This window comes from Chiloscyllium plagiosum, chromosome 7 (genome assembly GCF_004010195.1).
Source record: "Chiloscyllium plagiosum isolate BGI_BamShark_2017 chromosome 7, ASM401019v2, whole genome shotgun sequence".
In the NCBI taxonomy this organism is placed as follows: domain Eukaryota; kingdom Metazoa; phylum Chordata; class Chondrichthyes; order Orectolobiformes; family Hemiscylliidae; genus Chiloscyllium; species Chiloscyllium plagiosum.
Window position 1 is genome coordinate 22,887,278 of NC_057716.1, and position 18,252 is coordinate 22,905,529.

The 18,252-nt window shown below is 40.8% G+C and overlaps 1 protein-coding gene across 8 annotated transcripts in view; it reads right to left on the reverse strand.

Annotated features, from left to right (window-relative positions):
* agap1 (ArfGAP with GTPase domain, ankyrin repeat and PH domain 1) overlaps positions 1-18,252 on the reverse strand; it is a 765,714-nt gene that overhangs the window by 206,660 nt on the left and 540,802 nt on the right. For all 8 annotated transcript variants that reach the window (XM_043693252.1, XM_043693251.1, XM_043693249.1 and 5 more), the window contains one exon: positions 4,024-4,128. In XM_043693252.1, coding sequence (XP_043549187.1) covers positions 4,024-4,128 — 105 coding nt within the window. The remainder of the gene's footprint in view (positions 1-4,023; positions 4,129-18,252) is intronic.

The following is an 18,252-nucleotide window of genomic DNA, read 5'->3' on the forward strand; positions in this document are numbered from 1 at the left end:
TTTGTGGAGAATGTTTGAATGTGACACTAAGGATTTTTTCTTCAGAGATAAGCTGAATGGCCTTCTCCTGTCCTGTATCCATTTCTATGATTTGACTTTTTAGTCACGTGGCACCACCATTAAACCTTATCAATTGCTGACTAATTTAGCACATTTGGAGGTAGGATTTAGAAGCCTCAGGGAGAGATCTAGGAGATATGAGGAGAATTGGTGAAATGCCAGGCTCAGCTATTCAGCTGTCTGACCTGTCTCTGAAGAAATGATCTCCAGTGCCACACATGAACCTTCTCCACAGAAGGATATTCTTCCTTTCTGGTTATTAACTGAAATCCTTCTTGAATGCATTGATTGATTTGCCTCCACTACACTTTCAGGCAGAGTGTAAACTACCTTCTTTTTCACAAAGACCTGCACATTGTTTTCTTCTTTGGTGAAGTTACAGACAAAGTATTAAACACCCTAGCCATGTCCTCGACTTTCATGTATAAATCCCCTTTTGGCCCCTAATTAACTGTACTCCTTTTTACTATTTAAATCACTGTGGAAGACTTTCTTATTCCCTTGTACGTTAGCTGCCAGTCTCTCCTGATTTTCTCTCTTTGCTTCTTATTTGCTTTTCAATTTCCCCGTGATCCTTCTGTATTCAGCCTCATTCACAGTTGCATTGTCCACATGACACCTGTTACAAGTTTGGTTTCCTTTCTTATCTTAAACTCTATCTCCTTTGAAATTCCAGGATTTATTTGCCATAACTTTCCACTTTCTGGGACTAGACCTTAATTGTGCTTAAAATATTTCTTCTCTTCAAGTCACAGAGATGCACAGCACGGAAACAGACACTTCGGTCCAACTCGTCCATGTCCACCAGATATCCTCACCTAATCCCGTCCCATTTGCCAGCACTTGGCCTATATCCCTCTAAGCCCTTCCTATCATATACTCGTCCAGATGCCTTTTAAGTATTGTAATTGTACCAGCCTCCACCACTTCCTCTAGAAGCTCATTCCACATACATACCACCCGCTGCGTGAAAAAGTTGTCCATTAGGTCCCTTTTAAATCTTTCCCCTCTCACCCTAAACCTATGTCCTCTCATTCTGGACTCCCCCATCCCAGGGAAAAGACGTTTTCTATTTATCTTATCCATGTCCCTAATGATTTTATAAACCTCTATAAGGTCACCTCTCAGACTCCGATGCTCCAGGGAAACAGCTCTAGCCTATTCAGCCTCTCCCAGTAGCTCAAATCCTCCAACCTTGGCAACATCCTTGTAAATCTTTTTGTGAACTCTTTCAAGGCAGCCCACTGTTCAGTTACAGTCCTTTCCAACAAGATGTAATTCCAGTTTATCTGACCCGACTTAAGTTGGCTTTGTCCCATTTAAATATTCTTACTCTAAATTGTTCCTTGTTTTTCTCCGTAGCCAGTCTAAATCTTATGACCCACTTGATATTGTCAGCTACGTGTTCTCCTCTTGACACCTGATTTGCTCTGGATCACCTTATCCACAAGAACCAGAACTAATAGTGTTCTTTTTTCTTGAACTGGAAACATTCTCATGGAGAAAGTTCTATCAAAAACACCTCAGGAACTTTTGTCCTCTCTGTCTTTTATACTACTATTATTCCATTCCAAATACTCGACAACTGACACATTTCTCTGTAATTTCCTTACACCTCTGTTCCTCTATACCATCCCTATTAGTCAGTAGCCTATAGATGACACCTAACAATAGCATCTTTTTCTTTTGTTCCTTAGCTCTAGTCAAAGACATTCTGTCCTCAACCCAGTTGGGACATCCTCTTTCTCCAAGACTGCGATTTTCTTTTATTAATACCACCAGTCCTTACACTTTTGTTTCTTTCCCATCTTGCCTGAATACCTTGTATCCTGGAATATTTAATAATTAGTCCTGACTTTTTGTGAATCAGGTCTCTGACACAGCCATATCATATTTCCACATGGTTATTGGCACTTGTAACTCATCAGCCTTAATAACATGCATTCACATAAATGCACAGAACCTTGATTTAAACTTTATCAATCTTTCCCAGCTAATAGCATACTATTCTCTACTGTAGTACCATCTGTCTCCCCAGCATTCTGTGCACGTTGGTAGTTCTATACTCCCCTAGTTCCCATACCACTTCCATGTCACCTTCCTAATAGCACAAGCAAAATTGGTCCCTCCTCTTTTATGCCAATTCCTTCAGTTTGTAGTTTTACCTACTGACTGGGTGGAGGGAAGGGAGGAGAGGTCGAGTGTGGTGAAAATTGTTTAAACTGAGGGATTTTCTTTAAATAAGAACACTTACCTTTACATGTATTCTTCTGCAACAGTGATCTGTCCATCAGGCCACATCCACCATACACAAAATGTGAGGTTTTAAATGTGAGCTACATGCCAGCCATTGTTCACAAACCTCTTCACTCAGAGATCACTGAGAATGCAGAACTCAACATCACAGCAAGGAGACCAGCTGAATAGCATTTAAGGAGACATGGAAGGATATGTCGATAGGGTAAGATTAAGATTGAATGGACTTCAAACCAGTTGGGGTCGAAAAGTATGGCGCTGGAAAAGCACATCAGGTCAAGCAGCATCCAAGGAACAGGAGAGTTGATGTTTCGGGCATAAGGAGAAAGTGAGGACTGCAGATGCTGGAGATCAGAGCTGAAAAATGTGTTGCTGGAAAAGCACAGCAGGTCAGGCAGCATCCAAGGAGCAGGAGAATCGACGTTTTGGGCATAAGCCCTTCTTCAGGACTGACAGTGATAATCTGCAGTGACGTAGAAAGAACTAACGTAGACTCGTGATGTGAAAATCTTGGAGAAAAGAGTATGGGAAGTGGCTCGCATAAGGGAGAGTTGGAGGGTTGGATCTAGGATGAGGGGGGGGAAGGAGGATGAGGTGGGGGAAGGGAGATGAGGAAACTAGTGAAATCACGCTGATGGCATGCAGTTGGAATGTCCCCAAGGTAGAAGGTGAGGCGTTCTTCCTTCATGCATCAGGTGGCCAGGATTTGAAGGTGGAAGAGGCCTATGACTTGCATGTCCATGGCAGAGTGGAAGGGGGAGTTGAAGTGGTCAACCACAGGGCAGTGGGGTTGTTTAGTGCGTGCGTCTCAGAGATGTTCTCTGAAACATTCCACAAGTTGATGTCATGTCTCCCCAGTGTAGAGGAGACCACATTGAGAGCAACAGGCACAGTAGATGAGGTTCGAGAGTATGTTGCTGGAAAAGCACAGTAGGTCAGGCAGCATCCAACGAGCAGGAGAATCGACTGAAGGACTCCGGTCTGAAATGTCAATTCTCCTGCTCCTCGGATGCTGCCTGACCTGCTGTGCTTTTCCAGCAACACACTCTCGACTCTGATCTCCAGCATCTTCAGACCTTACTTTCTCACAGTAGATGAGGTGTTTGGATATGCAGGAGAATCTCTGGCAGATGTGGAAGGATCCTTTGGAGCCTTGGATGGAGGTGAGGGGGAGGTGTGGGCGCAGGTTTTAAACCTCTTGTGGCAGCAAGGAAAGGTGCCAAGAGTGGAGAATGGGTTGGTGGGTGGGGTGGGGGAGTGGCGTGACCTAACAAGAGAGTAGCAGAGGGAATGGTCTCTGCGGAACACTGATAAGGGTAGGGTGTGAAATATATCTCTGGCAGTGGGGTCTGACTGTTGGTGGTGGAAATGGTGGAGGATGATGCATAGTATCTGGAAATTGGTGGGGTGGAAGGTGAGAACCAGCGGGGGCGGGGGGGAGGAATTCTGTTCTATCTTCCTATGCTTCAAACCAGTTGGGTTACATAATCTGTTTTGATCTAAACAGATATGTAGTTTTCAAGGTTTGCAGAGTGATTTTAAGTAGTTACAAGCCACTAGGATTTTGAAATCCAAAGTAACAAACAACATGAGCAGAAGTGATGCTTTTCCCACCAATTCAACTCTCCCAACAGCGGCTTTTTCTGCTTGACTGCGTGGGTGAATAGCCCAGAGTTTGAGAAGAGTCTGCTGTAATCAAATACTTACGTGCAAACTTGGATGATACGTCAAGATTCCATTATCACACAGCGTTACATATTTCTTCTTCCACTCTTTGTTCAGTGACTTCCCACTTCTCTTGAGTAACATACCCTATGAAAAAGAAACACGATAGTTTCAAGGGAGTGTGTAAGCGAGTTTGCATACTCCGAGTCTGTACTACATGGTGTCCATGGTTCTATTTTGTGGTTATACAAATCAACTTCTGTTTTTTAAGTCTTGAAGTTCAAAGCCCAAATGTGTCTTTGGGTACAACTGCTCACCGCTAGAAACCGGGTCAGCATTCAGAAGAATGCCCAGTAGCAACGCCAGTGGCTGATCCTTTCCACACCTCCTCACCCAATAGCTGGGTTCACAGTTAGCATCAGCAAATTCTTCTCTAGCACATGGTGAAGGGGAAGAGATGAATAGAGATTTAAAAAAAAACTTCAACAACATCAAAGCAAAATATCGCAAATTCTGGAAAAATTGAAATAAAGAGGAATTGCAACAAATATTCAGAAGGTCAGGAAGTATCTGTAGATGGATAAACAGAGTTAATGTTTCAGGTCCATGACCTTTCATCGGAACTGGAAGAGAATTGAAATGAGCAATTGAAATGCGGGCAGGGTGGGAAGAACAAAGGGAAAGGTCTGCAGTAGAGTGAAAAGCAGGAAAGATTAAATGACAAAAGGGTTCATGGTGTAAGGCCAAAGTGAAAGGCAATGGGCTAAGTAAGGAAACTAAAGGAGTCAAGAGTAGGAGTTATACAGGATCTTGAATAGTTGCTATTTGAAACAAAGAGGAAGAATTAAAAGAAAAACAAGAGAGAGAAAAACGCAGCAAAGAGAAAGGAAACAAACTGGGGACATGGGCTACAATCAAAAATTGTTGAAGTCGATGTTGAATCTTGATGGTTATGAAGAGCACAATTGAGAAATGAGGTGCTGTTCCTGGAGCTTGCAGTGAACACAGCAGCAATTCAACAGCAGAAAGGTCAGAGGGGTAACAAGGAGGGAAATCGAAATGACAGGAGGCAGGAAATTCCGGTTGTGCTTATAGACTGAGGGAAATGTTCTGCATTGGGTGTCCCCAGCATATAGGAGATCTTACTATGGTTAGAAAGCTAATTAATTCTGGGATTTACACTGGATCTACATTCATCTGATTCTCAACCGTACAAAATCAATATATAAGTCATTTCCCCTAATTGTTTTTACTCTCCGTCCATGAGCCTGTAGCTGTATCAAATTCCCTCTAGCAACTGTTATGTATGTCTCATTTGGTGATATATAAGACGATAAAATAACTTGCATTATGTTTACAATTTTGTTAGCTGCCTTTCCTTTACTTGGCTTAAAGCGATCACTTTAATGTTTTATAATATCTATCAAACTTGTTACTACAAAGGTTTGATAATTTTTTACATAAAAATAAATAAATGGGAGAGAAAGAGAAAGTAATGCACTGCTTAATGGAAGGAGCAGCAGAGATCTGAGCATATACTCTCATTAGAGTGTCAGATCACGCCAAATGTAGAGGGTTCAAAACCATATTTCCATAATATTTCTTCCTGAATAATTTGTAGAGTTATTCTTAGGCTAAGGAAGTTCCTGCTGCTCTTTGTAACGTGGCAGTACAAAGAATTTAGTTCTCTTGATTAGTGGAGCTGACACAGTATTTTCTTGTTTGCGCAGGTTATGTCTAAGTTCTGACAATCGACATTTTATTTCTGGAGTGACTTCAGAATGTTCCTCTGCAATCACTACAAATCTTGTTCTGTCATTGAGTCTTCAATATTTTCAGCAAAAACACGTGAAAGGAGTTATTTACAAGAAACATAGCCAATTTAGTTGTGCTTCAATAGTGATGCTCTGTCATATTTCAGTTCAAATCCAGACTGGACTCTCTAAGGGTTCTAGAGAAACCAATGGTGACCAGTTTAAGCTGCATCTCAGTTAAAATGTTGCCAATCTGAAAATATTGACTCTCCTTCTGTCTCCAAATGATGACCCCACGTAGCAGTTTCTTTTTTTGATACCAATGCTGACATTGAGGTCCCAAGGGGAGAACTGTTTTGCTCCCAGCTTTATCCTTTACCTCTATGTGCAATAAACCAGCTTTGGATGACGAATTTCTCTCCTCTCTTTAAAGCAGTGAATCATCTTAGGGCTACAGCTCAGACGGTATCCCTGTATTTCACCCAATTGGCCATTTTTCACACTTAATGCTGAATAGTGATTGCAAGATGCCTGCTCACCCATGGGGCATTGCACTGAGCCTCAATATTTTCTGTCTCAACGTGTCCTCACTCACAATATTAATCATGCTATTCACCCCATCTCTGAACACATCTTTTACTTCTTTATTTGAGCCATCACCATTCCTTTTGGTGTTGCACCACAAAACATTTTGGTGTAATCTTTCCTACCCTCTACCCAATCTCAGACCTTTCCATTTGTTTTACTTCCCACCTTCCATGCTTTCTCATGCTTAAAGCCTTTAATAATTTTTAACTTTTCTCCCCAGTTCCGATGAGATAGATCTGAAATATTAGCTCTCCTTCTCTCTCCATGTATTGACAAGTTAAGGTTTTCCAGCATTTCCTGCTTTTGGACTGCATGGACCATTCAAGAAGGCAGTTTACCACCACTGTCTCAAGAGGTAGGAAATACATGATGGCCTGGCCAACAATACTGATTTTCAGCATCTTTGGTTTTTTTTCCTGTTATCACAGGAAAAACAGCCCATGTATCCTGGTGGTCGGCGAAGAGGCACAGTGAAACTTTAAACAATAATTTTTTTAAAAAATTTACTATGTATGGCTCTTATAGCACATTATTTTGCAGCCCTGCAGCAGCAAATTAAATCTAACTACATCTAAAAGAGTCTTTAGAAGTAGCAGCACATCGAGTAAGTAATGACAAAATCGACACGCCACTTCTTCAAGATGATGGATGTTGCCTGCAGTAACCTCTTCACCAGTGTAAGCATAAACAAGTTTGTTATGTCAGAATAAGCACCTTTGAATGAAGTTAATGTTCCCCTCTCTACAAGGCCAACAGAAATGGGTTCTCCAATAGCACCCACGATAATGGTGGAAAAAGATAAACTGATTCTTATCACCAAGGTGCAGGAACACTTCAAAAGTATCATCCTACAGATCTCCTTTATTAAGGCCATCCCACAAGCTTTATCAGAGGAAGTATATAGCTATGCCTTGCCCTGTGAAATCTGATGGCTATCTTGTCTACTTGTCCTGAGGGAGCATTCTTCTGAGGAGTTCCCCAATACATGGCATTCTGCCTAGGGGTTGCGGGGTCAATCACGTGGCACAGTAGGATTAATACAGCTCTGCCTAGTCAAAAGCAAATTAGCATGAAATAAAAACTTGGGAAACAGGAATAACTAACCCCTGCATTGAAACAAAGCCTGAACTCCCCAGTGGCTAAAACTGGCAGAGAAATGATATTCTGTTGTGTGACACAGAACAATTACATGTCAAGTGATTTGTTTAACCTGGAGCTGAGCTTCAAACTCTATATCCATAGGATTAAGGTTAAATTGACACAAGAAAGAAAATAAAGAAAATAGCAATGAAATAGTGTCACCAGAATGTTGGAAACATTTTAAACATCTTTGTTCCCCTGAACATAAAGGGGAAACCAAATTATAAGGAGGGATATTGTTTTGGAAGCAAGAATACTTGGAAGATTTGCAAAGGTAGGCGAGAAAACCGGAAGCAGGAATACATCTAAAAGTTTGACTTTTGACTTTGTATGATTCAGATTAATCCAAAGTTTCTCCTTCTTTTGGGAAGTTCAATGTCTAATTGTGCTGCAAGTGGACACACTGAGACCAAGTGGAAAGTATATTAATCAGTTTCTAGATCGGCCGTGAATTTACAATTCCTGTTATTATACCCGTGAGGAAAAGGCAAAGGGACTGAACTATTAAGTCCACAATACTTAAATAATGCAGAAAACACTTTATATTAAAAACTTGTATATATAACAAATGTAACCAATATTTGAAAATCTATCACTCAGCAATGCACTTTACCCACCAGCAATGATAAAACACTGCTCATAAATTTATATTAAAACTCTGCTCAATAGCAATTATTTACCAACAAAGATTTATTGATTGCACTTGCCACCAGAGATTTGTGCTAACTGAGCCAATCACTCAGTGAGGCTGAAGCATTAGGGTGCCACAGGGCAGTAACTCACACTATCAGGTTAAATCCTCCTGATCATTACTGCAACAGTGCAAACAACTAATGATGAGTCATGTGAAACTCTCCCCTGGGATTGTCATTTGCACATGTGGTGTTGTTCAGGTGACTCCGGAGGAGAAGTAGTCCTGTTTCGATGGGAAGAAGTTGCACCGACCAATTAAATCCCCAGCACTGCCCCTTCAGCACTCCAAGCTAGTCAACAGTGGGGTTCCCTATAAGATTTAATGATAAAGTTGCATATTTACTTAGGAGGAAACCACAAATGCAGAGACTCCATTATGGGATTTAAATGAAAGCCTTGCTGGCTTGATTTATCCTCTGTAATCTGGTTCTGTCTTTGAAGCAGGTTTATGTAATGCTGTTACACATAGGTTATACTTTTCCACTTTTACTATCTTCTGATATTTTTGTGTTCAATTATGTGTCGCACATTACTTCTTGGAAACTGCAGGACATTAGGCTCCAATGCCTGCTTCCCTCAACCTACCGAGTAATTTGCAACTGGAAAGAGTCCGCTTTATGCCATTGTGAAAAGATCACGTCTCCCAGATGACCTGGTGCTTCATCTTGTAACAGATCTATTGGGTTGCAGGCTTTGTTCAACTGGCTGCAAGGGAATCCCATGGCACTTAATGCAAAGCAGTCGTGGTACTGAGATGCAGCACTCAGCTGTGCAGGAGGCACCATCTCTCCTATCAAGTGGGCCTAAAAGTAATTTCACAGAAGAGTAAGGAAGTTCTGTCTGCTGTCCTGGTCAACATTTATGCCTCAAACCAACACTGCTAATCAGCTCTGCTTTTATTGGGAGCTGGCTGTGCACAAATTGGAGGCTGCGTTTTCTACATTGCAACAATGAATACACTTCAAAAATACTTTGGTGGCCATAAAATGCTTTGGGACTTCCAGAGGTTGCAACGAGTACCGCAGCAATACGGTACTTATTGGAACTGTGTTTCTTCATTGCTCAAACCATGAGTGCTTTATTCATTTAGAAAGCAACTTAGGATTCTTTTTGCTGTGGACAGACTTGGGCTTGTGATGAGGCAAATGTGCCATCAAGTGAGAGGAAAAATCTTGCTTCAAGATTTTTCGAGATTAGGTTATTTCTTCGTGTGTGCACACTTAATAAGGCAGAAGGGTGGCGACCCAGCTGCCTGTGTACCTCCACGCTTGTAAGGCCTGTGGTAAGAAAGCCCATGGGTAGCCTTTCTGCCCTGTAGCCAATTGAGGCCCTCAGGTGAGCAGTTGATACCCACTTAAAGGCCTTATTCTGCTGATCTCAGTCCAACAGTAAATGGGCTCCCAATCAGAGGGCAGATTTGCTTGCAGGATGCCAGTGGGATCCATTTCCTAGGGTTCTCAGTGTTTGATCAAAGGACTTGGTCATCAGGAATGAAGAATGGTCCTGCTGAGAGCTAACCCCATGTGCTTGGTGCTGACTCCCACCCAACACAATTCATCTGTGGCCTTGGATCCTCAAGTGGTCTCATTCAAGGAAAGGTTTGCATATATATGTCTTAGTTGCCCTGAGATCTTCTCTAGAAGAGGTGATGCAGTTGTTCACTAGTTTGCCAACCAGGTGGTAGGATATCTATTGGTTCTGTTATGTAACACCATGTGTGTGCAGTATTAGGTATCAAAAGCACAGGGAAGTAGCCATGAATCTAATTACCTCAAGGTGTCCATATCCAGAGGAGAAACAGTTTGATTAATTCTACAGAGCATAAAATGCTGCCTCACTGCTCAGATTGATATTCAAAGATTATCCTACGACTTGTAACAGTTTAGGACACACCTACACTCCAGATTGCATTTCAGATCTATTATGAAGAAGAATATTTTACATTTAAAAGTGGTGTAATTAAAGTATTTTCTATATAATTATTTAAAAAATAGACAACACATACTTCAGCTAAACATAAAAATTATCTAAAATTCAGTAGAATGTAGGTCTATTTTATTTTCCCAACCTTGTTCTCTTTCTATTATTTCCATAACTAAGTACGGTGAAACATATTTTTGCTCCCTTCCATTTAAAAGATCCTTTTCATGTTACAGCCCCCAACTATAGTCCTGCTATACCATAATTCATCCTCTTGACACTTTACTGTCCCCAATACAAGATATCCTCCAAATTTAGTGCCAGAATGAAGACACACAGACACCATAATCTATGCCCTGTTAGATGGTCAATGCTTAATAAAAAAAATTTTATTCTGGCATTTGGTGAAGCCAAATTGTAAACACATTATATAAACATTTTTAAGATACCATTACAACCGGGAACTGGAACTTTTATCTGTAAAAGTTATTATGGAGAGAGGTAGCAGGGCAATCTCATCATGTTTTTGTGCAATGTGTTTGAAGTACCAAGTGATGGTGCAGAGGTGTTGCAGCTTTATTCTTTATACTGTGGGCACCTGCTGTGTCAGGTACATTAGCATCCATAAAGCTTGCCCCCTCTCAAAGACTGGAGAACTGAGGTGACCTTCTCATCATTATCCCATTCATTTCCTCCCACAGTGCTATGCCCATCACACAATCTACTCATCAAAGTGGTTAAAGCCGGAGCTGGATCCAAGTCCTAATGGGGGAAGCAATCTTGTTGAAATAAAAACCAATGTGTTAAACACTTTATTCTCCATTGTTAAAAGGAAACAGCCAGTGAGTGTCTGTCCTGCTGCTCGTCATGATTGACACACTTCGGCCCTTACGACAACGGGTTGTACGCTTTATTACATTCGAGCACGTCTCCCCCGCCTTGTCTCCACACAACTGGAACTGTCATACTGAGAGATCGTGAAGAATACAAATGTAATGTACCCACAGTTCAGCTAATGGGATTTGACACAGGCTTTAAGTTTAATGAAGAAAGTTGCCAATAGCAACAAAACTGTCACTGCTTGCGAAGTGCAATTAATAAAGGCTCCGACAACATTACTCCAGACTGCAGCTAGCAAAAGGCACCCTTAGTTCAAGCTGTGGTAAATTAGCTGGCCAATTTTTCTTAAGTATCTGCACCATTTACAGAGCTATTTATTAATTTTTTGTCTGCCACTGGCACTTGAAAGGATGTAATTTGCACCTGATGTCCATTCAAGATGGGGCTCATTTCAAATGGATCGTGGTATGTGTGTCAGGTAATGAACAGGTTGTCACTGGGTGCTCAATTTATAACCATTCAGGGAAAGAAAAAGTACAGAAGATTCAACTGGCTAAAACATAGCCTTGTCACAGCTCCTCAATGACCCTCGAGGATTACAGTGAACAATTAAACAATTAATCAAGAAATACATGGTATTCAAATTGTGCCATTCTTTGGGGCTGGGGTGGGGAAACAATGAGTTAATAAGTGCTTCTCCACTCCCTCAACACTCCTGGGTTAGTGTTAAAGGCTCTGCATAGTTATCAGAAAGGTCTGAGGATAGTCTAGATAAAATTCAGTGCAAATAGTCACTTAGTAGTTCAGAATCAGGATTATTATCAAAAGAGGGAGATGTTGTTACATTTTTCATCTTGCACTCATCAGGACAGATGCAAGAAAGCCAAATTGCAAAAGGAACAACAATTTATACTGCATGAGGAAAATAAGGTGTTTAAAATTTGGCAAGTGGACTTCCATTGGTCAAGTCTTCATCATGAAGGATGCACCAGGGAACAGTTATTCCATAAGCTTTTGTTTAAATTCAGAAAAGTAAAGATAACCCTGAATGGTTGAGGCATTGTTAGCGAATGCAGTATAAAATTATGGGATTTTACCTGCATTGTTTCATGACTGGTTAACACTGGATATTGAAATGGACAAACAGAAACAAGTGAAAATTATAGGAAAGGAAAACAGAACCTCTGTATGGTAATCCAAAATCCACCTACAGACTGGAGTTAATAGAGAATGAATAAAGGAGAATAAATCACAAACAGGAATTCATGAATCAACAGAGTGTTGAGCATTGGCTCTCAGTCTAACTCTGACTCAAGTTTTAAATTATCATTCTTATTTTTAAAACCTTTTGCCTATTATTGTAACCTTATCCAGCCTTACAACCCACTCCAGTATTTCCACACCTCTAATTCTGGCTTTTCTTAACACCCCTGATTTTTTAAACTCTGCCATTGGTGACCATTACTTCAGATGCCATGGCTTCTAGGCTTTTGATTTCTCTCTCTCAACCTCTAACTCTCCGAACCTTGGAAATTCTCCTCACAAACTACATCTAACCAACACTGGTTCACTTGTCCAATTTTGACTCATTTGGTTCAGTGCCAAACTTTGTTTGAAAATACTTTACTATTTTATTAACACAAGATTTTGTGGCTGTGAATAAAGTGACTATCTCCAATAAAAATTAAAGAATGATTTTCATTTTTAAAAAATTTAACCTATTTTTCTAATCAATCTGTTTAGAAACATTATTGCACACCACTAGAGCAGGTGGGACTTGAACTCAGGCCTCCCGGTCCAGGGGTAGGGTAGAAGATGATCACTGCACACAAGAGGGTGCATAAATAATTTATTTTTCACATACACCAGATGCTTAAAAGTGACTTACAGTCAATGACCTCCATTTGTAATCACTGTTTGAATTTTCAAGCAGTTTGTGTTAAACAAACTTCCATAACCAAGAACAATATAATGATGAGATCATGTGTTTATGATGTTGTTTAAGATTAAAAAATGGCCAGGACTCCAGGGATAACACTCTTGCAACTCTTTGAAACAATGCCATGTAACTTATTATTCACCTAAGTAGATGGGACCTCTTTTCACACCTTGATCAAAAGACAGAACCTCTGACAGTTTAATATTCTGTCAATATAGCCTTGATTTTTGTGTTCAAGTGCTGGACTGGGATTTGAATCCAGAACTTTGTCATTCAAAAGCAAGAGTGCTACCAATGAGCCTTAACTTTCAGTACTTTTACAATTAACTTTGCAGTTATGGTGTATGCCATTTGGTTAAAAAGAAATTAAAGGAAAATTCTAATTATATCAGCTGCTGATCATAATGTTCCAATATTCCTTGGCTAAAAGTTTGGCGGCGGAGTACGAGAGGACAGTTAATGTTGTGTTGTTGTTTAAAAAGGGTGGAAACTACAGCTTGATCATGACAGGCCAGTCAGCATATGACTGACTACCGTGAAAGAGTTTCTTGTGAGGTAAGGAAGAAGTTTCAGGATGGTAGTGTGTTTGTTCTAGTCTGCCTGGATTTTACAGTAGGTTTTTTCACAAGGTCCTGCAGAGCAGACTGGTCACAAAATTGTAAGCTTATCCAAAGATAAGTAGCAGGTTACACCCAAAATTGACTCAGTGGCAGGACACAAAGGATAATTATTGATAGAAACACAGTTTCTCATAGGATTTTGCAGAGCTCAGTACTGGGTCACTTGATCTTTGTGACAGTATATCATGGATATACACTTAAATGCAGAAGTATGATTCAGAAATTTCACATCGTATGAACATTGGAGAATGGTATATCGCAAGGAAGGCTGCAGGGATTAATTCATTGCTCAGGAAGACAGAAATGTGGCAAATGGAATTTATTCTGGAGGAATATGAAGCCACACATTTGGGAGGATAACAAGGCAAGTCCATACACAATAAATGGTAGGCTTCTCTGAAAGGTGAAAGGATGGAGGGATCTTTAAATTAGGCTCTTAAAGATAGTAGGTATATGAGTAGACATGATGATAGTGGGGATACTTTCCTTTATTGGCCAAGGTCCCGAGTTTAAGGGCAGGCTGGTTGTGCTATAACTGTGGAAACATTAATTAAGAGTGCAGGCACTACTGTGTATAGCTTTGGTTACTGCATTACAGGAAAGATGTTATCACATGAGAAAGAGTATGAAGATACCGTCAAGAATGTTAAGTTTTGGCTGAGAAAAAAAGATTAGATGGCCTCGGGTGGTATTCTTTGGAACAGAGGAGGCTGGAGACAGACTTAATTGAGGGACATAAAAATTATGAAGGATCTAGATGGAGCACATAGGAATGATCTATTGCCGTTAGCAGTCAAGTCAATAATCGGGGCTACAGAATTAAAGCAATTATTGGATAATGGGTCAAATGGCTTCATCCAATATTTGTATGAAATGTTGGCACGTGACAAAAGCTTTGCCAAACAGCCAGGTTTTAAAGAGGTCTTATAGGAAAAGGCACAGGCAGGGAGGTGGAGAGGATTAACAAGGGATTTCTAGAGTTTGAGGTGGGTGGGGCAGGCAGGGGTTGGGGGTGGTGTGGGAATTGCAGTGATGTTGTCTGGATGGCTGAAGATAAGGCGACCAATGATGGGGTGAAGGAATTCTGGCACTGCCCTTGTGGAAGGGGAACTAAATTAGTACAGCTGTAAAAGTGGTTCCAGAAACACTCCTTTCCATTTTACAAAGTATTTTCTTCATGATTCCTGAGCATTTTGTCTTATTGAGCAAATACTTGTTAAAAAATAGTTTCCTGAAAGTGACTCCGTGGTTGTAATTTACTCCAGAGATTCAGATGGTTTGTACATGAAATAAATATGCTGGAATAATTACAGGGATGAATGTAATCCCATTAAACAGTTCAGATCATCTCATGTTATAGCAGCAAAGCTCAGATCATTCACACCATTCCTGGAGAGGAGTCTATAACTGTGAAACCATGACCACCTAGTGGATATGCTGCTGAATTGTGTGGCAAATGAGAATATTGCTCTTTTACACTTCAATGTCATTTTAGTCTTCTTTGATGGCATGAATCACACAACTGTTACAATGGAAAAGGCTTTATTTCAGCCATCATGTCTGTACTGGCTCTTTGAGCATTTCTGATTTATTGCCAATCTCCTGTATTTTCCCTCTGTATTATTCCCTGCAAATTGTTGAATAGAAACATCATCTAATGCCCTCTCAAAGACCTCAATTGAACCTGCTTTCACTACACTTGCAGGAAGTATAATCCAGACCATGACCACTCACTAACCGAAAAGGTTATTTTGCATATCACATTTGCTTCTTTTAGAAAAGCCCTTAATAACATGCCCTATCAATCTTATCAGCAGGGATAGTTTCTCCTTATCCACATCGAGCAGTAATTGTTCAGGTTGGACTTGCCTTGCTTTTAGTGTGCAGGGTGTACCTGGAGGTAATTTATCACATTGTTGGGTAGATGCCAGTTTTACAGTTGTACCAGAAGAGCTTGGCTAGGGGAGCAATACGTTTGGAGCATGCCTCCTCAGGACTATTGCTGGAATGTTGTTAGGACCCACATTCAGAGCCTCCAGTCATTTCTTGATATCATGTGCAATGAACTGAATGAACCAAAAACTAAAATCTTTCAGGCTGGGTACCTGAGAAAAGGCGAGATACATTATCCACTTGGCATTCCTAGCTGAAGACTGCTGCAAACGCTTCAGCCTCATTCTTTGCACTAATATGTTGGGCTCCCGCATTACTGAAGATGAGAATATTTGTGGAGCTTTCTCCTCTTCAGAGTTACTTAATTTTCTACCACTATTCACTGGATGTGGCAGGTCTACGGAGCTTAAATTTGATCTGTTGGTTGTCGAATGTTAAGTCTATCGTTTGTTGTTTATTTTCTTTGGCACACAAGTAGTCCTATTTTGTAGTTTCACCGGGTTGACACCTCAATTTTATATACACCCGGTCTACTCTTGACATGCCATCTTGCACCCTTAACTGAACAGAAGCCTCATCCCCTGGTTTGATGGCAAAGGTACAGCTGGGAGTTATGTAGGACCATGAGATTGCAGATAGCATTGGGAATATAATTCAGCTGCTGTTGATGGCTAAAGAGCCACATGCAAGCCAAACTTAAGTTGTTAGATTTGTTCAAAGTCAATACCATTTAGTGCAGTGGTAGTACCACACAACATGACGGAGGACATTCTCACCTTGAAGGTGGGACTTTGTCATCACAAGCATGGTGCCGTGGTCACTGTGATTGATACTGGCACGGAGAAATGAATCTGTGGCAGTCAGATCGGTAAGGATGAGGTCGAACATGTTTTTCTGCCTTTGTTGGCTCTGTCACCACCTGCAACAGAACCAGACTTGCAGCTTTGTCCTTTCAGACTTAAACAGCTCAGTCAGCAGTGGTACTGTCAAGTTACTTTTAGTAATGGACATTGGAGATCCCCAACAAAATTACAGTTATCAGCCAAGGTTGTGCAGTTTGTGGTAATCAGCAGGATATTTGTGTGCCAATGTTTGACCTAATGCTATGGGACATCATGGATCTGGAGTCAATGTTGAGACTTGTCAACGCAACTCCCTCCCAATTAGATATACCATTGTGCCGCCACCTCTGTTGGGTCTGTCTTGCTGGCCAGACAGGACATATCCAGGGATGGTGATGTTCGGGACACTGACTGTAAGGTATGATTTCGAGAGTATGACTATATCAGGCTGACGCTTGACCTGTCTGTGAAACAGCTCTCCCAATTTTGGCACATGCCACAGTGTGGAGAATTTTCCTGGGTCGACATGGCTGTGCTTGCCATTGCGATATCTAGCGGGTTAGTCAATACCAGGTGGTCTATCCAGTTTGATTCCTTTTTGAGATTTTCCCGTGATTAATCGAACTGTTTCAGAGCAGTTAAGAGTCAAACACATTGCTGTGGGTCTGCAGTCAAATGTAGGCTAGATCAGTAAATGACAGTAGTTTTCTTCCCTAAAGGATTTTTGCAACAATTTGCAATGTTATGATCATTAGACTTGATTTAAATTCAGTATTAAATTCCACCATCGGACATGGTGGGATCCAAATCTCTGTGCCCAGAACATTACCTGGCTACTCCAATGATAATACCACTAAGCCATTGCCTCCCCATGTTTTAGTAATCGACCTCTTTTACCAGCTTTGAGAGACCTATACACACATACATATCCTGCCCACCCTTTAGAAGATTACATTTTAATTGTATACGATGCTTTTTTTAAAAACTAAGTTTATCATCTCATACTTCTACATATTGAACTTCATTTGTCCATTCCACCAAATTGTCAATGTTCTTTTGAAATTCAACAGTGTCCTCTTCACGAGTTACAGTTCTCCCAAATGTTGTGTCATACACAAACTTTGAAATGGTCCTCAGCACACCAAAATCTAGGTAGTTATATATATCAGGAAAAGCAAGGATCCCAATTCTTAGCCCCCAAGGAATTCTATGACATACCTTTCTACAGCTCAAAAAAACACCCATTAGCCACTACTGTGTTTCTTGTCCCTCAACCAACTTTGTATCCATGTTGCTTCAGTACCTTTTATTCCACAATTTTTTTCAAGTTCATCATGTGACACTGTACAGGCTGTTCTGCTCTAACAGTTGTGTTCCTCTGCAGTCCTGCACGGTAGTTCAGTGGTTAGCATTGCTGCCTCACAGTGCCAGGGATCCAGATTCGATTCCAGCCTCGGGTGACTGTCTGTGTGGAGTTTGCATATTCTCCCCGTGTCTGCATAGGTTTCCTCCGGGTGCTCTGGTTTCCTCCCACAGTCCAAAGATGTGCAGGTTAGGTGAATTGGCCATGGTAAATTAACCATAGTGTTCAGGGGTGTGTAGTTTAGGTGCATTAGACAGGGGGAAATGTAGAGTAATAAGGTCTGGGTGGGTTACTCTTCAGAGGGTCAGTGTGTGCTGGGCTGAAGGGCCTGTTTCCATACTGTGGGAATCCTAATTCTGTAGGAATTCTAATTCTAATATCCTGCCATGGAAAACCGCTATAGAAATCCATGCTGTAGAAGATCACTAATAGAAAAATCGCTATACACATTCAGGAGAAAGTTTGCGTTATCAAAACAACTTCCACAATTCATTATAGCCAATTCGTGCTGACGAAACATGTGTTACAGCAGAATGACCTGCGTCAATACCATTGAAGTCCATATATATCACATCGACAGCCTTACACTCATGACCCTTTTTTGTTATCTCTTCAAAAAACTTCTTCAAGTTAGATAGACAATGTGCCCTGAACAAAATCCAAGTTGACTTGTCCTATT